The sequence below is a fragment of the Oryzias melastigma genome, linkage group LG12 (genome assembly GCF_002922805.2).
Source record: "Oryzias melastigma strain HK-1 linkage group LG12, ASM292280v2, whole genome shotgun sequence".
In the NCBI taxonomy this organism is placed as follows: domain Eukaryota; kingdom Metazoa; phylum Chordata; class Actinopteri; order Beloniformes; family Adrianichthyidae; genus Oryzias; species Oryzias melastigma.
In genome coordinates, this window is record NC_050523.1 from 27240996 (window position 1) to 27257488 (window position 16493).

General features: G+C 41.0%; 1 protein-coding gene across 1 annotated transcript; it reads left to right on the forward strand.

Annotated features, from left to right (window-relative positions):
- The first annotated feature begins 7331 nt into the window (after positions 1–7331).
- Positions 7332–14385, forward strand: gtf3c5 (general transcription factor IIIC, polypeptide 5). The gene is made up of 11 exons (XM_024263235.2): positions 7332–7600; positions 9023–9221; positions 9343–9541; positions 9612–9792; positions 11151–11255; positions 12493–12607; positions 12693–12773; positions 12866–12954; positions 13028–13110; positions 13191–13333; positions 14107–14385. The coding sequence occupies exons 1-11, from the start codon at positions 7373–7375 to the stop codon at positions 14307–14309; spliced, it is 1626 nt and encodes a 541-aa protein (XP_024119003.1). The 5' UTR covers positions 7332–7372; the 3' UTR covers positions 14310–14385.
- Positions 14386–16493: the final 2108 nt, after the last annotated feature.

The window sequence follows — 16493 nt, forward strand, 5'->3', positions numbered from 1 at the left end:
TCTTTGCAGAAATCAAAGTCTGGGGAGGGAAGAGTCTGTCTGACAAACAAATCTGAGGAATTATGCAAAATGAGTTGGCAAACAGGGTCTGGGGGTGGGGGGTTCACGGCGGTTAGACCTGCTGCTCCTGAGAGGAGATGGAGCAAATCAGAATCCTGCACAGGCTCCAGCAGAAGGAGGATCCTCCTGGCTGGGGCTGAACAAACAGGACATGAGTCCTGAAGGAGGAGGGGCGCTGCAGCCGGGGTTTGCCCGGGGAAAAACGGGAAAAACTGAAGGAAGTGTGTAGGTCTGAGAGCCTGAAGCACGGGAGAGGAGGTATCATGGAGAGCAGTTTTGTTTGTTCCAACTGTTGCTTTGGGATCAAGAAGAAACTCTGTGGAGCTTCATGAAGGAAAATGTTGGTGAAAAAGGAGCTCTGTAGAAACCACATCAGAGAAATGGGAGAGAAAAACTATGATTGTCTGCTTTGGCTATAGACGGAAAAAACCAGACAATGATCAACCAAATCTGCTGCATCCAGCAAACAGTCTGAACAACAACTCAATTAAATCAAGACCAACAACAAGCCTCTGTCTCAGCTCCTGATGCAGGGACGAGCAGCCTGCAGCAGGATTTGTTTTGCAAATCAGCTCTATGCAAATGAGGCGGGGCCGGTACTCTGGAAACTCTTCAGGATGTGAGCGTGATGGCGCCCCAGGCGTCAGCGCTCACGGATGTCAGAGCGGGGCATCCCCCCACAAACGGAGGCCTCGCTCCTTCTCAATCCTCTGCTCAACATCTTCACCGTTTAACAAGGAACAAAACACAAACATCTCTGCGCGCTGAAAGGCTCCAACACAACAAGCTTCACTTTAGTAAACTTTCAGATGTTTACAGAGAAAGACCTTTCCAAAAGTGAAAGCATCAGAAAGAACACGTCCATGACCCCAGGCTGGGAATGATAACGATCCCGCCCTGCTGCCATGGGGCGCCATGGTGAAGTCCCACTCCAATCAGTTTCTGATCTATTTTAAAAGTGTTACTAATGGTCGTTGGCGTGGAGCATCACACCCCAATCTAACATTAATGCTGCAACAAAAAAGGTGAGCAATATCAGAGCTATCTAGTTGTAGAGTTTAATCCAGATTCCAGCTCAGATGAGGAAAACAAAGACGTTCATGGATCTATTCGTCTGCAAGCAGAAGCATCAGAATGGAGTGGAGCTAATTGTATCTGTGACTGCACAATAACAATCTTTTTCCAGCATGATTCCAGCTGATTCACAATGATTTGAATAAAGAAATACCCAGAAATGCATTTTAAGATTGAACGTTTTCTTTTAAACTTAAAATTGCTCAGAAAAATACCACAAGAGCATGTTAAACAAAAGAAAAACACAATTTTCATTGGAGTGGGTCCATAAAAAATATGATTTCCCCACATTCTGTTTCTGCTCAGCATCAGCTGGACCGACAGAAAGATGTCCACCATCCTGCAGCATCGTCTCAGTATTTATTTATGATAAAACAAATCAGGGATTTCTGCTACTAAATTATCATAGTTAGTCATCATATATACACCATGTCAAGCTCTCCTAACTAACATGTTTCTTTCACTGAGTTAATAAAAAATATTTTCATTTTTGAAATGCTAAAATTGACCCTTTTTCCACCTGCTTGCAGAATTTCTTGACTTGTTAGATTTTAATGTTCAGTTGTACCACAGTACTCGAGTAGATGTTCCACCGGGTAACTACCATACTGTATGTCATATCTTAACATACCATGTCATGTCATGCCATACATAATCAAGCCATGTCATAATATACCATGCCATGAAATACTATACTGTTCCTTACCATAACGTCCTGTACTGTTCCTTTCCGTTCCGTACCGTACAATGATGTAACATAATGTTCTGTACTGTAACGTAGCATACCATAACTGATGTAATGTACCGTAATGCAACGTAACATGACCTAACGTACCATAATGTACTGTTACGAACCATAACATACTGTACCCTACCGTAACGTAACATGACATACCGTACTGTGGCGTACCTTATTGTACCGTACCATGACGTACCGAACTGAACTATACTAAACCGTACTGTAACGTAACGTACTGTTCCGTTCCATACCGTAACGTAACATAATGTACCATAACGTACTGTAATGGACCGTAACGTAACGGAACATGTCGTAACCTAACATAACATACCATGACGTACCGTAACGTAACATAACGTAACATGACATACCGTACTGTGGCGTACAGTATTGTACCGTACCATGACGTACCCAACTGTACTATACTAAACCGTACTGTAACGTAACGTACCGTTCCGTTCCATACGTAATGTAACATAACGTACCGTAACGTACCATGATGTACTGTAACGTAGCATAGCGTACAGTAGCGTAACGGGGCATAACGTAACATAAGGTACCGTAACGTAACAGGACGTGACTCAACATAACGTAAAATAGCGTACTGTAACTGTACCATCACGTACCGCAATGTAACGTAACTTACCGTAACATAACGTAATGGAACGTGACGTACTGTAACATACCATTCCGTACCATAACGTACCATCGCGTACATAATGCACAGTAACGTACCTTCATGTACCGTAACGTACTGTAACGTACCATTCCGTACCATAACGTACCATCGCGTACATAATGCACAGTAACGTACCTTCATGTACCGTAACGTACTGTAACGTACATTAACGTACTGTAACGTATCGTAACATGTTGTAACTTACCGTAACTTAACGTGACATAACGCAACATAACATACCATAACGTACCATACTGTACCATACAAAACCAACTCTGTTTGTTGAGCTCTTACATTTATTGTGCAGACCTGAAGTACTGTACAATCATGCAAACAACAAGAATTTTAAGCAATACTGGAACTTAGAATCTGCTGAGACATACAATTAATCGTTTTAAAGCTACCTCGTAGCATCGTTACTGTTAAAGAACACTCAAACATTTCATAATCAATTAAATAATTTATACTGTAGTGACATAAAATAAAGAAAAGCCTCTTTACTCTGTGTCAAGACAAGTTTAAAATAGAAAACAATTAGATGACACGTTTCATGTAAAAGATGACTGTGTAGCCTCATTTTTAAAACACTTTGACTAGAGCACATCTTCACCTCCTGTGTGGCTGCTACAGATGATATCTTTTGACTGTTGGTGTCTGATACAAATGCTCATTTGTCATCTATCAATCATTGAATCATTGTCTTTATTTACACAACACGTTCCAACTAAACATTCACAACAGGAAGTGGTTTGCAAAAAGGCGAAAAAAACCACAGAGAACATAGACACTGCAGAAGAATAAGAGTTAAACTATAAATGTAAGCTTATCAACTATTTTATATTAAAATCTCCTTTAAAAAACACTGAATATAAGTCTATGAAAAAAAGAAAGAAATAGAACAATGTTAAAGTTATGATTAAAAACATAAAAAGGTATGGAATAAAGATTAAAATTGGAAAACTGGTTTATTGAGTTAATGAACTACAGCTGATATATTGGAATAAAACAAATGCACAACTATAATTATTTATAGAAACTGTTCAAAACATGTTAAGGAAATCTGCAAATAAAAAATGTCAAGCAAGTCAAATGCATGAAATACAGACTAGAACGACTAAACGGTCAAATATATGGAGCAGCAGCTCTCCTCAGACGAGGAGCACAACAGTGAAATGCTGCCTAGGTTCTGGTTCTTACTGTGGGAATTGTCAGCAGGACGGCGGCTGGAGACCTAAAAGTTCTGGAGAATTTGTGAGGTCATTGAAAATCAGAAAGGTTTAAGAGCTGAGACTGAAATTCACCTTTAAAGTAAATCTGAAATCAAGTCTGAAGCTTACAGTGAAACCTTTAAAGAAATGTAAGCTCTGGTCATAAGTGCTGTTAATTAATTCATCAGGAAATGAGACAAACGTTTCTTTGCTTATTTTATGCAAATAAAGAAACTTATTTTCAAAAACTTATTGAAAACAAACAAAGAAAAAACTTTAACATAAGTGTTGCCTAAAAAAGACAAAAGGCCACGATATTCTATAGAGAAGACTCCATTTTCATTTGATGTAAATATTGTTTTAATTTAAGGTCGTGGAAGTGTCAGACGGATGCAGACCCTGTGTGTGCGTATGGGGGGGTCAGTTTGATTGGCAGTGACAGTGATGCGGTTCTGCTTCACTGCAGATAAGTGCAGCGCTGACGGCAGGCTGACGTGCACGAGGCCACGCCTGAAGGTCACAGCAAAACAGAAAACTTTGATAACCAAGTTTTGCTTTTTTAGAACATAATCTGTATAATAAGACAAGGGGTGGTGTGTGTGTGTGGGGGGGGGGTCCATATATCCAACAGTTCAAGCTAAAACCTGGAGTTTATTGCTGTATCTTTAGCAGTATCAGACGACGTAACCTCTGTCAGTCTTTAGTGACGAGACACGGCGGTGACTGACGCTTTGATTTGGTAGCAACAGGCTGATCAGTTAGAGGATGTAAACATGGGTCATTATAACTAAAGCATTTCAAAGCTAAAGACTTTTTGAAACCTTCATGTTCAATGTTGAATGAAAACTATTCTAATGGGGAGGTTGGTGTCATTCCTGTGTCGCAGTCAACAGGTGATGTGATTGGTAGAGTCAACAGGGCCTACTGAGGTCAAAGGGCACATCATTCACCATGTAGATGATGTAAAGACAGGTCAGATGAAACACTACACAAACCAAAGACTTAAAGATGCATTGGTAGTTGTAAGGTTGTTTCAGATGAATTTATGTGTTAATTGCTGGATGTTGTTTCGACTTGTGGAAAAAGTTCTCACCTGTTCATTTTAAATGGGAAATGTACATTTTTGTGCTTTTATAGTTTAGTGAATCATCACAGATGCTGTTGGTGCTCTCGGATCCTCTCCATTTGACTGCAGAGATCGATTGGGCTTCATGGGCGTGGACCAGAGCAAACATCCAAATATGACCATAGTCGACATTCAGATTTCCTCTCCGCTGATTAGCGCCCGGCTCTGACAGGAAGGACGAGCCGATGAGCGAGAGCTGAACGCCGTGGAAGCAGGCACGTTGAAATCTTTGGGCAGCAGACTCCAGCAGAGCGAGCCGGGCGGTGGAGGCTGTCTGATAACCTTATCTCGGCCCCCTCACGCTGTAACGGCTGAAGCAGGCCGGCAGCCAGACGGGGAGGGGTGGCGGGCCTCAGCTCAGATAACAGCAATAACTGAGTGAACATCCCATTGATGAGAGCCCCGAGAGACGAAGGTAAACGACTTTAAGATCAACCAAATCCTCACCACAGCACACAACAGATTGTGAGTCCCGTCTTCTGTCTGAAGACCCCTCCCACAAAACCCCACCTTTACACCGTCCCTTTTTCATCACTGTTCATGAACTCTTCTTCACATTCAAAGTTGTGATAGAGACTAAGTAACTAACGATCCCAAACGCAAAGATGATCCAGAATAACCTCATTCTCTCAAAGCCTTTCACGTTCTCACAGCTATAAATTTTAAACATGCAAAGTTTGGGAACTTCTAAAGAGAAACTGAAAACACAGTCGCTGTGAAGGTGGGATGTTTTCAAAGGCAAAGGAGACAAACTTGAATTAAAGTCAACAGTTTGGCATCAGGGAGCTGTGGAGCAGCATCTGCAGTAATCCTGAGAACACAAAGACAACATGGTGGATGAGGCCTCTTCCCTTCCTGTGAAGCGACAGGATCTGTTGACTCGCTGGGGAGGGACAATAGCAAATCTGCAGGAAAAACTTCACTAATGTTTGAACAAACACTCACCTGATCCAAACACTCAGCTCTCTGCAAAAATCTGCTATATTCAGAGACTGCAGAGTTTTGATGTTCAGCAATAAAGAGGAGGTGAGGGCTGTGCTGCCACCATGAGGCCAAGAGCTGCACTGCAGCAGCCAATTTATTTCACAGCAGCTTATAGTCTCAGTTTTTAGCTGCATCAAACAACTTTGTTATTTTCTTTTAAACAGTTTTAATTTTTTTTTATTTATTATTGTGGTTTATTTATATTTTCCCACACTCGAATAGCAAAGTTTTTTTTTTACTTTTTATTTGTTAAATGATTCTCCTCATAACTATATTTTAGTATTTACACTTTTTTTGGTTAATTTCAAAATCATAATTTGAGTTAAAAAAAGTTTTTGATTCAGTTTCACTCAATTCAACAAAGTTAACTATAAATATGCAGAAAATAATGTAAAAACTTAAGACCAGTAATGAAAGACTCTTTAGCTTTAATGAAAAATGCTATCAGTTGAATAAATAAAAAATAAGTTAGTTTAGTTTAGTCAATTATGTTTAGATTTTTAACATGTCTAGCAACTAAGCAAAAAAACATAATAATTTACTGTAAGAAATTTTTGCAGAAAGGTTTGTGTTTTTATTTTATAGTTAGTCAAATAATAGTCTTTCCAAGTTTTTTTATTTTGTAAATTTCACTAGAGTGGTTAAAGTTTTGAACAAGTGTGGTTTAAAATGATTGAAAATGATTTATTGCTGTGTGTATTCAATAATAAGGTTATTTTACATGTCAATTTTTTAAAATAAATAGATTATACTAAAACGTTGTTTATTTTTTAGATTAAAACGAAACCCCTGCTCTAGGGGGATGCCGAATAACAAAATGAGGTGGACAGACCAGAAATAGAAGATCTCTGGATGGTCTGTAAGGTGAAACAAAAGGCCAAGACTGTAAAACATCAAATTAACTCAGAAAGTTGAAGATCTTTTGTGTTAATGTGGGCCTGGAGGGGGAATATCGGCTCAACAGTCCCAGAGGTGAGTGTTTTTACTTTGTGTCACTCATAAAATATTAGGACTATTCATTCAATACAGATGTAAACATTTTATAGTTACAGTTCTGTCTGAGTTTCTCTCGGTTGTGTGAATCTTTATGGCTCACTTGAATACTGTAGCTAATTCAGATTTTTGTACGTAAACACGGTGTTATCCAGCAGGAGCAACACATTATTTTGCAGAAACGTTAATATGCAAACTTGTTAGGAAAAAATGTAATAAATAATATATAAATATATTTTTGGGTGATTTGTTGCTCTACACAAAAATGTTATTTTTTCTTATTTTTTCTTAATATATATAAATAGCTATTTTATGTTATTTTATTTTATTTCATTTTATTTTATTTTATTTTATTTTATTTTATTTTATTTTATTTTATTTTATTTTATTTTATTTTATTTTATTTTAAACCGGAACTCTAACCAACTTTGTCTCTACCCGGCTTTATTTTGTAGACGGCAACAATAGACTTCCGGTTTCAGATTTGCCGCTTCCTTTCACTAGCAGGTATGGCGGATACAAAACTCAAGGACCCCGTTGCTACTCAAATTACCCCGAGGCTGGACTTCAGCCTGAAGGAGCTGACCCTGCAGGGCGCGGCGGAGGACGCGGTGCCGGGCAGCTCGTCCACCGTGGAGTTGCGGGAAAGGAAGCTGGTGTGCGTGGAATACCCCGCGGTGGTCCGCAACACGGACAAGATGCTGGACACTCTGGGCGGGGAGCAAACCGTGAGCAAAGTGAGTGGAGGAAACAGTTAGTGACTGTCTGGGGGATTTAGTTTGTTTAAATACTTTTATTGAAGTTTCATTGAATAATTCTGCACAAATTCTGCTGACGAAACTCCAGTTATTTTTTCAAAACAAATTATAATTGTAACTATATTCTGTTTTATTTTATTTGATTTTTTAAGCCCAAGCCAGATTTGTTTGTCTTTTCCTCAGACAAACAGCTTTTTTCGATTTTTTTTATTTTTATTTTTTAATTTAAAAAATTACTCATATCAGTTTTAATTGTTCTGATGTCACAATTGACTACAAAGAATCCACCGAGCTACTTAAAAGTTGTTCTTCAGAAAATCCTGATTTTTAATTGTTTATTCTGATTTTATTTTATTATTATTTTTTAAAGTTCTTATTGAAAGGCATAAACAACCACAAAGTCTGATCCTATTCATGATCAATGGGGCACAAAACATAAACCTTTTTATCTTAAGCTAAATAAAAGTCGATTTTACAATTAAGACAGTTCATAATTTACATTCTGTGTAATCTCATTCATCATTGAGTTTAGGACACAGAGACAAAAACTCAACATAAGACACACGACGGATCAAATATATGGACACTGTTGAGGTCATGCATTTGACTGTATCTGAGAACTGGACTGGTGACTCCCCCCACTGGCTCTCCAAATAGGAAGTACCTGCTGGTCCCAAGAAGCCAAAATCCCATAAACGTAGAATAACCATTTTCCCCTAATACTTAAAAAAAACAACAACATGTTTTTGATATTTTTTTCTTAAATATTTTTGTTTGTGCTCGAGTCAATCAAGTTATAAATTGACCAATCAGATGCCATAATAAAAATATGGTGCCCACTGGCCTCCATGTGAACCATTCAGTTCCAATGTGTTTGACAGATTTCTTCAAGCCCACTTTCAGCTGAAGGGATGTGGACTTCTAACATGTTCACTCCTGACTGGCGACAGTAGTTGCCATATAAATGTTGACTCAGACCAATCTCTGCTTATTAGAGCTGCCAAAGACCATTATTTTAATAGTTGACTAATCAGAGATTATTTTTTCCAATTAGTTGATTAATCAGGTCATGCGCAAACTGGAAGTAAATAAAGCACACATCTTAACCATCAATATGTTTAAACTAATGATGATGTATGGCATTACCAGCATGCTGGTGTGAATACTGTAAGCTGAAGATGCTGAAATTGATAGCTAAAAACATCGAAGCTGATTAGCCATCTTAAATTTTAGTTAAATGCCAAATTGGCCTAAAAAACTAAAACAGCATCGTCATAATAAAACAAAAATCACCAGGAACGCTTTAAAAAGAAATGATCGGAGTGGGACTTGAATGGATATAGAGAGCCCAACATCCAGATTCTGCAGACTTAAATCTGATCCTTTTCTCTGCTGGTGCAGACTTTCGCTGACCCCAACAGACGCCTGGAGCTTCGTTTCCGGCCCCAGGACCCTTTCTGTCACTTTGCCTGTGGGAACCGCCTCTCTTCCAGCAACATCCTCCTCAGAGTGAGGCGGCGGGTTCGAAGAAAAGACCCCAAGGACACCGAGATCCAGATGGAAGTAGTTGGGATCATAGGAACCACCTATAAATTCCAGGGTGAGAGTTTTCATGCATCGGGGTTTCCCTACAGGGGTGGGTGAACATTTTTCCTAAAGTGAAAGGTGCGGGTTCCTTTGCAGAAGAGTCGTGGTTCTGATCATGCGTTTGGATTCTGCAGGTCAGGTAGACTTCCAGTACCTGGCCGTGGACTCTCAGGGAGGAACGCACACGTCTCTGTACGATAAAATAATCCTGCGTAAAACGGAGACTCAGGAGTTCTTTGAGCAGCCCGTGCCGTACTTCCTGCCGCCCGCCATCTTCTCGCGCCTCGACAACCCCGTGGATTACTTCTACCGCTCCGACACCCATCAGACCCCGTAAGTCATTTCCACTGAAACATCATGTCCAAATCCGCTGGATGACGCATCTCCTCATTTCTGGTTGTAGCCAAATGCACTTAAACAAGAACGCAATTGGTTTGAATCGCGCTCGCCGGCCCCACAACGCCATATTTGTCAGCTTCACCGATGCCGAGGTGCCCACAGAGTGTCTGAAGGCGGCCAAGGTGAACTGGATCCGCTGCTGCCTGAACGAGAACGACAGACTGGTCGAACAGCAGATGAAGAAGGTGGGGCTGCAGAGGCGTCTGAGCACACTCGGATACTTGTGGAGCGTTCACAACACACGCGATTCACGCAGCAGCGGCTTCGAGTTTCAGTGTTACGTAGTGATGCCACAAATTGTTATTTTAATAGTCGACTAACCACCAAGTATTTATTCAGATTAGTCGACAAATAGGATCATACGCCAAGGGATGTAAAACACACATCTGAGCCATCATTAGCTTTGAACTAACTTCAAACTAAAAAGTTGATATATCCATTTTCTTAACCCGCGGGGTTTCTGGTGTTCTAACCATCTGTCCTATCTTGTGAGATTTTTCTACCCGTAGAACAAAACAAAAAATCTAGCTATCCAAACGTCCTACCGAATCAGATGATCCTACCTATATGAGTAAACGCACGGTTTTGATGTTGGGTGGTAAACGCAGCAGGGTAAGAAGGAATTACTGGAAAGTAGCGCAGCTCACAGGTTCAAATGTATATAGAGTGTTGTCATGTGCAGGTGGAGAGTGTAGGAAACCTATATGGTTGTTGTTAGTGAGCAATATGGAATTAATCCCCTAGATCTGCAGTTGATCCGTTTCTACAGTGCCTTTCTGTCAGTGAATATTTCAAAATTGACTCTGAACCGCTCCGCCAAAGTTTAGTTTAGTCAAAAAACTGCATAAAACAGCATAGTGACCACAAGACTAAACATTTATTGGGATGGTATGCAAAAACTAAAAAAAAAAGATGAATCTTTGGTCTGTGGATGCACAGTGGGCGTATCTAGGAAAGTTTTACAAGTAGGAAGGATTTATAGAACACCATATCGTACGATTGTCCCGACTGCGCTAGCCAGCTGCCCGACGGACAGCGTAGTATGCTAGCAAGCTCCGCTGCCCAGAGCTAGTGGGGTCACCCCCAGACTGCTGGTCACTGGGATGGCTGTGCTGGCCCGCCAGGATCTCTCCATCTCCATTGGCTTCTGATGTTTTCTTATTCAGACAATCATGGAAAGATCCTCCAGTTTTACTGTTACACAGTACAAAGCACCCTGAGAGACCCTGAATGATCAGATGAGAGCAAAGTAAAGCTCTTCAAAACATATAAACTCAAGCTACTCGCTCAACATCATCCATGTTTTCCATGAATGGCAACAAATTGAATCCAGATAAACTTTGGCGGTTGTTCCGCGGCCGGAGCGTCAAGCCGTCGAGCAGTACGTTTAAAGCGTGTTAAAAGAGAGGCGGCAGACGCGAATTTGTCGCGTGAATCGCGTCCGGTGTGAATGCAGCTTTAGGTGTTCCAGCGACATTATCTTCAGCAAACTGGAAACTTGGATGATTGTTTTGCTTATCTCTGACAAACATGTCTCGCTCAGATGTTTGAGAGCCGGCCCATCTGGTCCAAGAATGCAGTGAGGGCCAACATCAACGTCCACCCCGAGAAGCTGAAGCTGCTGCTGCCTCTGTTCGCCTACTACATGGTGAGAGAGAAAAGAACCGGGCTGAAGCTGGACTTCAGAATCTGCTTCATGAATTCCTGCCAGAAGGATTCTGTTTCATTCGGATTCATGTCTCACTTTATGGTGGAGTTTGTGTTTAAATGTTGAAGTTTTGGAGCAGTTTTTAAATTTATACATTTAAAAACTGAAACAGTAAAAATACCTTATAGTCTTATTTCTGTCTTTCAATAAAATTATATTTTTTTAAATGTTTTTTTATAGCTAATAATCTTTGAGAAAACATGTCTTGATGACTAGAATTTATTCAGAAAATTAAGAATTCTATTCCTGGAATTTTTTGCTTTTTTAAAGAAAATTTGACAACGAGGCAAAAGTTTTTGGCTTATTTCTAAGCAGCCTTCATGTTTGAGGCCAGGACAATATGGAAAAATATGAAGATGATTTTATATCACAATAACGATTTTGATGTTAATATTTTATCAAGAACTCTGAGAAACCAATGAATTAATGTATTGATCACAGTCAATAAACATTGGAGAATTAGCTAAAAGAGTCTTTGGTGAACTGGAAGGAGAAAGAATCAGGATTTTGGAGGAAGTTCTGTCCATGAAGATCTTCACTTCCTCGTCCAGCTGACATCCGGATCAGAACCATACAGCTGGACATTACCCAGATTGATGGATGTTTTTATGGAGCAGCATGAAGATTTATGCTAGAGAGACACAGAGCTATCAGAATCAGACAGGGGGGTTTAGGGGCGGAGTTACTAAAAGCCACGCCCCATCAGAGGAGATTTTGGAAACAGAGGCTTCCGATTAACATGAAAAATGACTTTTAAAGACACTAGGTTGTGACTTCATAATCATCATTAAAACACTACTGGGAATATTAATTTCTAATGTAAATGTAGGTAACATAAGGCATGTCAGGAGTGCGAATTAAAGCAGCTTTATGTCATAAAACTACAAGATGGAGTTTCTTTGCGAAGAACCTCGTTTTGTCTTTATTTTTACTTATATACATTTGTTGTGTACACACCAACGAGGCTTGGGCTGTTTAATGATATATTTTACATAATAATTCATCAAATTAGGTTAGAAACGATATAAAGGATTGAAGAGAAGTAGCATGATAGACACTTTTCTATCGCCCGCACGATAAGTATCGTCATATCATCCAGCTCTGCATTATTGTGTAGAAATCATCTGCATGTGTTGCTCTGACAAACATGACTGATAACGTGGAGGTGTGTTTGCAGGTGACCGGGCCGTGGAGAAGCCTGTGGGTCCGACTCGGCTATGATCCTCGCAAGGACCCAGAGTCCAAGAAATACCAGATTCTGGACTTCAGGATGCGCTGCAGCACCAAACATGGTCAGAGCGCTCTTCTCCTATCAGGCTGAGGCCCGATCCATCAAAGACTTGTTTTAAAGATGACTGTTTTTTTTAACTCTTCTAGGATACTCCGTGTCCAACATGCTTGTGAAACCCAAGCGGAGCTCCCTGAGCTACAGCCTTCCCATCATGCTGAACAAAGCAGGTGTTATTCAGATTCAGAAACATCTTTGTGTTTTCTGACCTGATATTTTGATGATTTGTGAACTGAGAGCTCACAGCATCTCATGGTTTCAGTCCCTCAGCCCACCAGTGTGATGGATATTCCTGATCAGGAGAACCCGAGCAGCAGCCGGTATTCTGCTCCTTCCTCCTACAAGCTGAAGGTCAGTGTGGGTGGAGGGCAGCAGCCGGGATCCGTCTGGTGGATGGACTGAAGATCTTTCTGTTTCTGTTTAGGAGTCTACATACATCTTCAGAGAAGGCATGCTTCCTCCGTACAGGCAGATGTTCTACCAGCTCTGTGATTTGGACGTGGACAGGTGAGCGCAGCTCCGCGTGAGCTTCAGCAGAAACACCTGAACTCCTCCGGAGCAGCTTGTGTTGTTTCATGTGTGTCCAGCATCAGGGAGATGATCGAGCAGAGCAGTGGGACGGAGCAGCAGTGCTTGGAGCGAGATGGCTGGTGTGCCGCCGGCACCACCGTCAAGCTGAGGGACCTGATCTCCTCCATGATTAAAAAGGTCCCGGGTGCTGAGAAACCAGGTTAGAAATCCTCGGTCCTCACTCCTCCTGCACTGAAGCAGGCTGAGTGACGACATGCAGGAGGGTCTCAGTGCCCCCCCCCCCCATGTCCTGCAGTTTATTTAAAGTTTTCTCAGACCTGGGTTGTGTCCAAACCCCCCCTAAATACCAACTACTAAAAACTATTTAGTGCCGGGACAAAATATCGCGATATTTCAACTTACAAACGATTACCGGTCCTCTCTTTCCCTGAATCGGTTTCTTAAAATAATACCAGAAAGGTCCACCAGGGGGAGCTTTTCGTGAGCACGACGGTGAAATGTAAAGATGTCGTCGCGAAACCAGCATCAATTTTTAACAGACCAGTAAGTTTTTTAGCCTAAATGGCTAAAAGGTTTTAGACATTGAGTCTTTGATACCTTTTTATCCGGTTACAGCACAAACACGGTGCAATTCTCTGTCCCCCACCGCTTCTGCAGAGCGGCCGCGAGCAAACAGCTCCATGCTGTATTTTTCTAAAGTAGAAGCATGCAGCGCACTATTCTAATGTAACAAACATGGATGATAAGGACGGTAACAGCAGTAACCTGTCCAAACACGGCGCTGAAACACATCAAATTCTACCAGAGCAGCGTCTGACCGTCAAAATATGACGTCTAGCGGTTATTGATCCAACAGGTGTGTATGCTGATGGTTCATATAATGTTGATTATCAAAGAGAAGTGCAGGAAACGGAAGGTTTCCTGAACCCGAGAGGCTGACGCTGTGGAAATGACCTGGTTTCTTTTCTCTAGGGTTGCCCCACATCCCCAAAAAGAGGCGGCGCAGCGAACCGTGTCCACCATTTCAGTTTAGAGAGGTGGATGAAGAGGAGGATGAGGAGGAGGAAGAGGAGGAGTGTGCAAACAAGGAGGACGAGGAGGAAGAAGATGATGAATTCCATCTGTCTGACGGAAGTGTAAATGAGATGGAGACAGAAATTCTTGATTATTTGTGACAAAATCACTTTTTGTGTTTTGAAATGGAATGTATTTAGTTTCTGTAAATAAAGTTGTTCAGTTTTATCTAAAAAAAAGTTTTGTTCTGTCCTCCATCAGCATTAAGACTTCATTAGACGTAACTTTTTTTGTAAGTCTTTGAAGAACTCAAGAAAATTTAGAAAGAAACCAACTTATGGTGAAGAATAGCATGAAAAACGCAAACAAAACAGATTTCCTTCTTTCTTCTGAGCTTCTGGTCATGTTTAATGAGCGCTGGACTCGTGCACGAGTTTGCTTTATAATGATCATTCTTGATTAGTAGAAACACAGATCTAAGTGAAGGTTTGGAACAACTTCAACCATGTTTATGGACAACGCTACACCTGGAAAGAACCACTGAAGAGATGAAGAGCATCTTCTGTCTGTAGTTATGGCTCTTCATCATGAACTTCAGAGTCGATGGTTCCATTCTTAGATTGAAATTATTCCTGTTTGATTTGGTCTCACTAACAGACCCAGAGGAAGTCCAAAAATAAGTTTATGGATGTAGTGAGGAGAGTGGATGATGTAAAGCAAGGGGGTCAAACTCAATCTCACAGGGGGCCAAAATCCAAAACACTTTAGGTCGCCGGAAGAACAGGAGGAACATTCACTGAACACTCTAAAACTATATTTTTAAAACTAACTTTTTAACATAATTATGAACTAGATATATAGCAATACCTGTGATAATGATAGTGTGAATGATGTAAGCTGAAATTGGCTGCTGAAGATGCTGAAATTAATAGCTAAAAATGCTGAAGGTGATGGCCTGCTAAAACATTAGCTAAATGGTAAAATAGCCTAAAAAATAAAAAAAACAACTTAGCCAAAACAGCTAGCGTGTTGCTGAAAAAAATATCTAAACTTCAAAACAGCCTAAAAAACTGAATAAAGCCTAAATTAGACAAAACAGCTAGCATGTAGCTGAAATATTAACTAAAAATATGAATTAAATGCCAAAATAGTCCAAAAAGCTCTAAGAATGGCAATTCGTAGAACTTTAAAACCGTAGCTTTCTAACAAGAAATTAGCATAAGATAACATCGGGTCATTAATAACATCCATCCATCCATTTTCTTTTACCGCTGTGTCCCTTTCGGGGTCACGGGGGTGCCGGAGCCCATCCCGGCTACCGAAGGGCGAAGGCGGGGTACACCCTGGACAGGTCGCCAGTCTGTCTCAGGGCCTCAATCACACACACATTCACTCTCACATTCACACCTAGGGGCAATTTAGAGTCACCAATTCACCTATGAAGCATGTTTTTGGACGGTGGGAGGAAGCCGGAGTCCCCGGTGAAAACCCACGCATGCACGGGGAGAACATGCAAACTCCACACAGAAAGGTCCCAGCCGGGATTCGAACCGGGGCCTTCTCGCTGTGAGGCGAGAGCGCTAACCACTGCGCCACCATGCAGCCCTCATTAATAACAATAAAATAAAATGATCTGGAGAGCTTGACAGAATTACCCAGAGGGCCGGATCCGGCCCCCGGGCCTTGACTTTGACACGTGATGTAAAGAGGACGCAGAAGAGAGGGTTGGATGGGGGCAGGTGATTCATTATGGCGCCCCCTAAAGAGAGAACAGTGATAAATCAAGTGAGAAACAGCTGTCAGGCTCAGACAGCTGAGATCTCCTCAGGTCTATCACTTGAGAAGCAACATGGTGGTACAATGTGATCAGCTGATACAGAGGTGAGTTTGGTACTCTAAGATCCCTTCATTCATCCATCGTCTTAACCTGCTGGCTCACTTTTGGGCTCACAGGGTTGCTGGAGCCTATCCTTGCTAATAATGAGCGAAGGTGGGGTTCACCTTGGACACCCCCTGCTGGACAAACACTAAACTCATAAAATTAAGGCCTCCACCAGGTCTTCAGTAAAAAGAAAACCGTCTGTGCTTGACTTTTGTTCTTCTAAAGGCCGAAGTTTTAATTCAGTAATTAAAATAAAAGGACTGTAACTGCAGACGTCAGCCAATTTTTGTGCCATATTTAGACATTTATTGTAAAGTAATAATATTCTGTGCTATGGTCTATGGTGATTTATTAAAAATATTCAACCAAAAAGTTGTATGTTTATACGTGGACGACCTGATTTCTGGAATGTTCACAGAAATGACAGATGGGTGCATCAATATCGCAGCCATTTCTGCGTGTC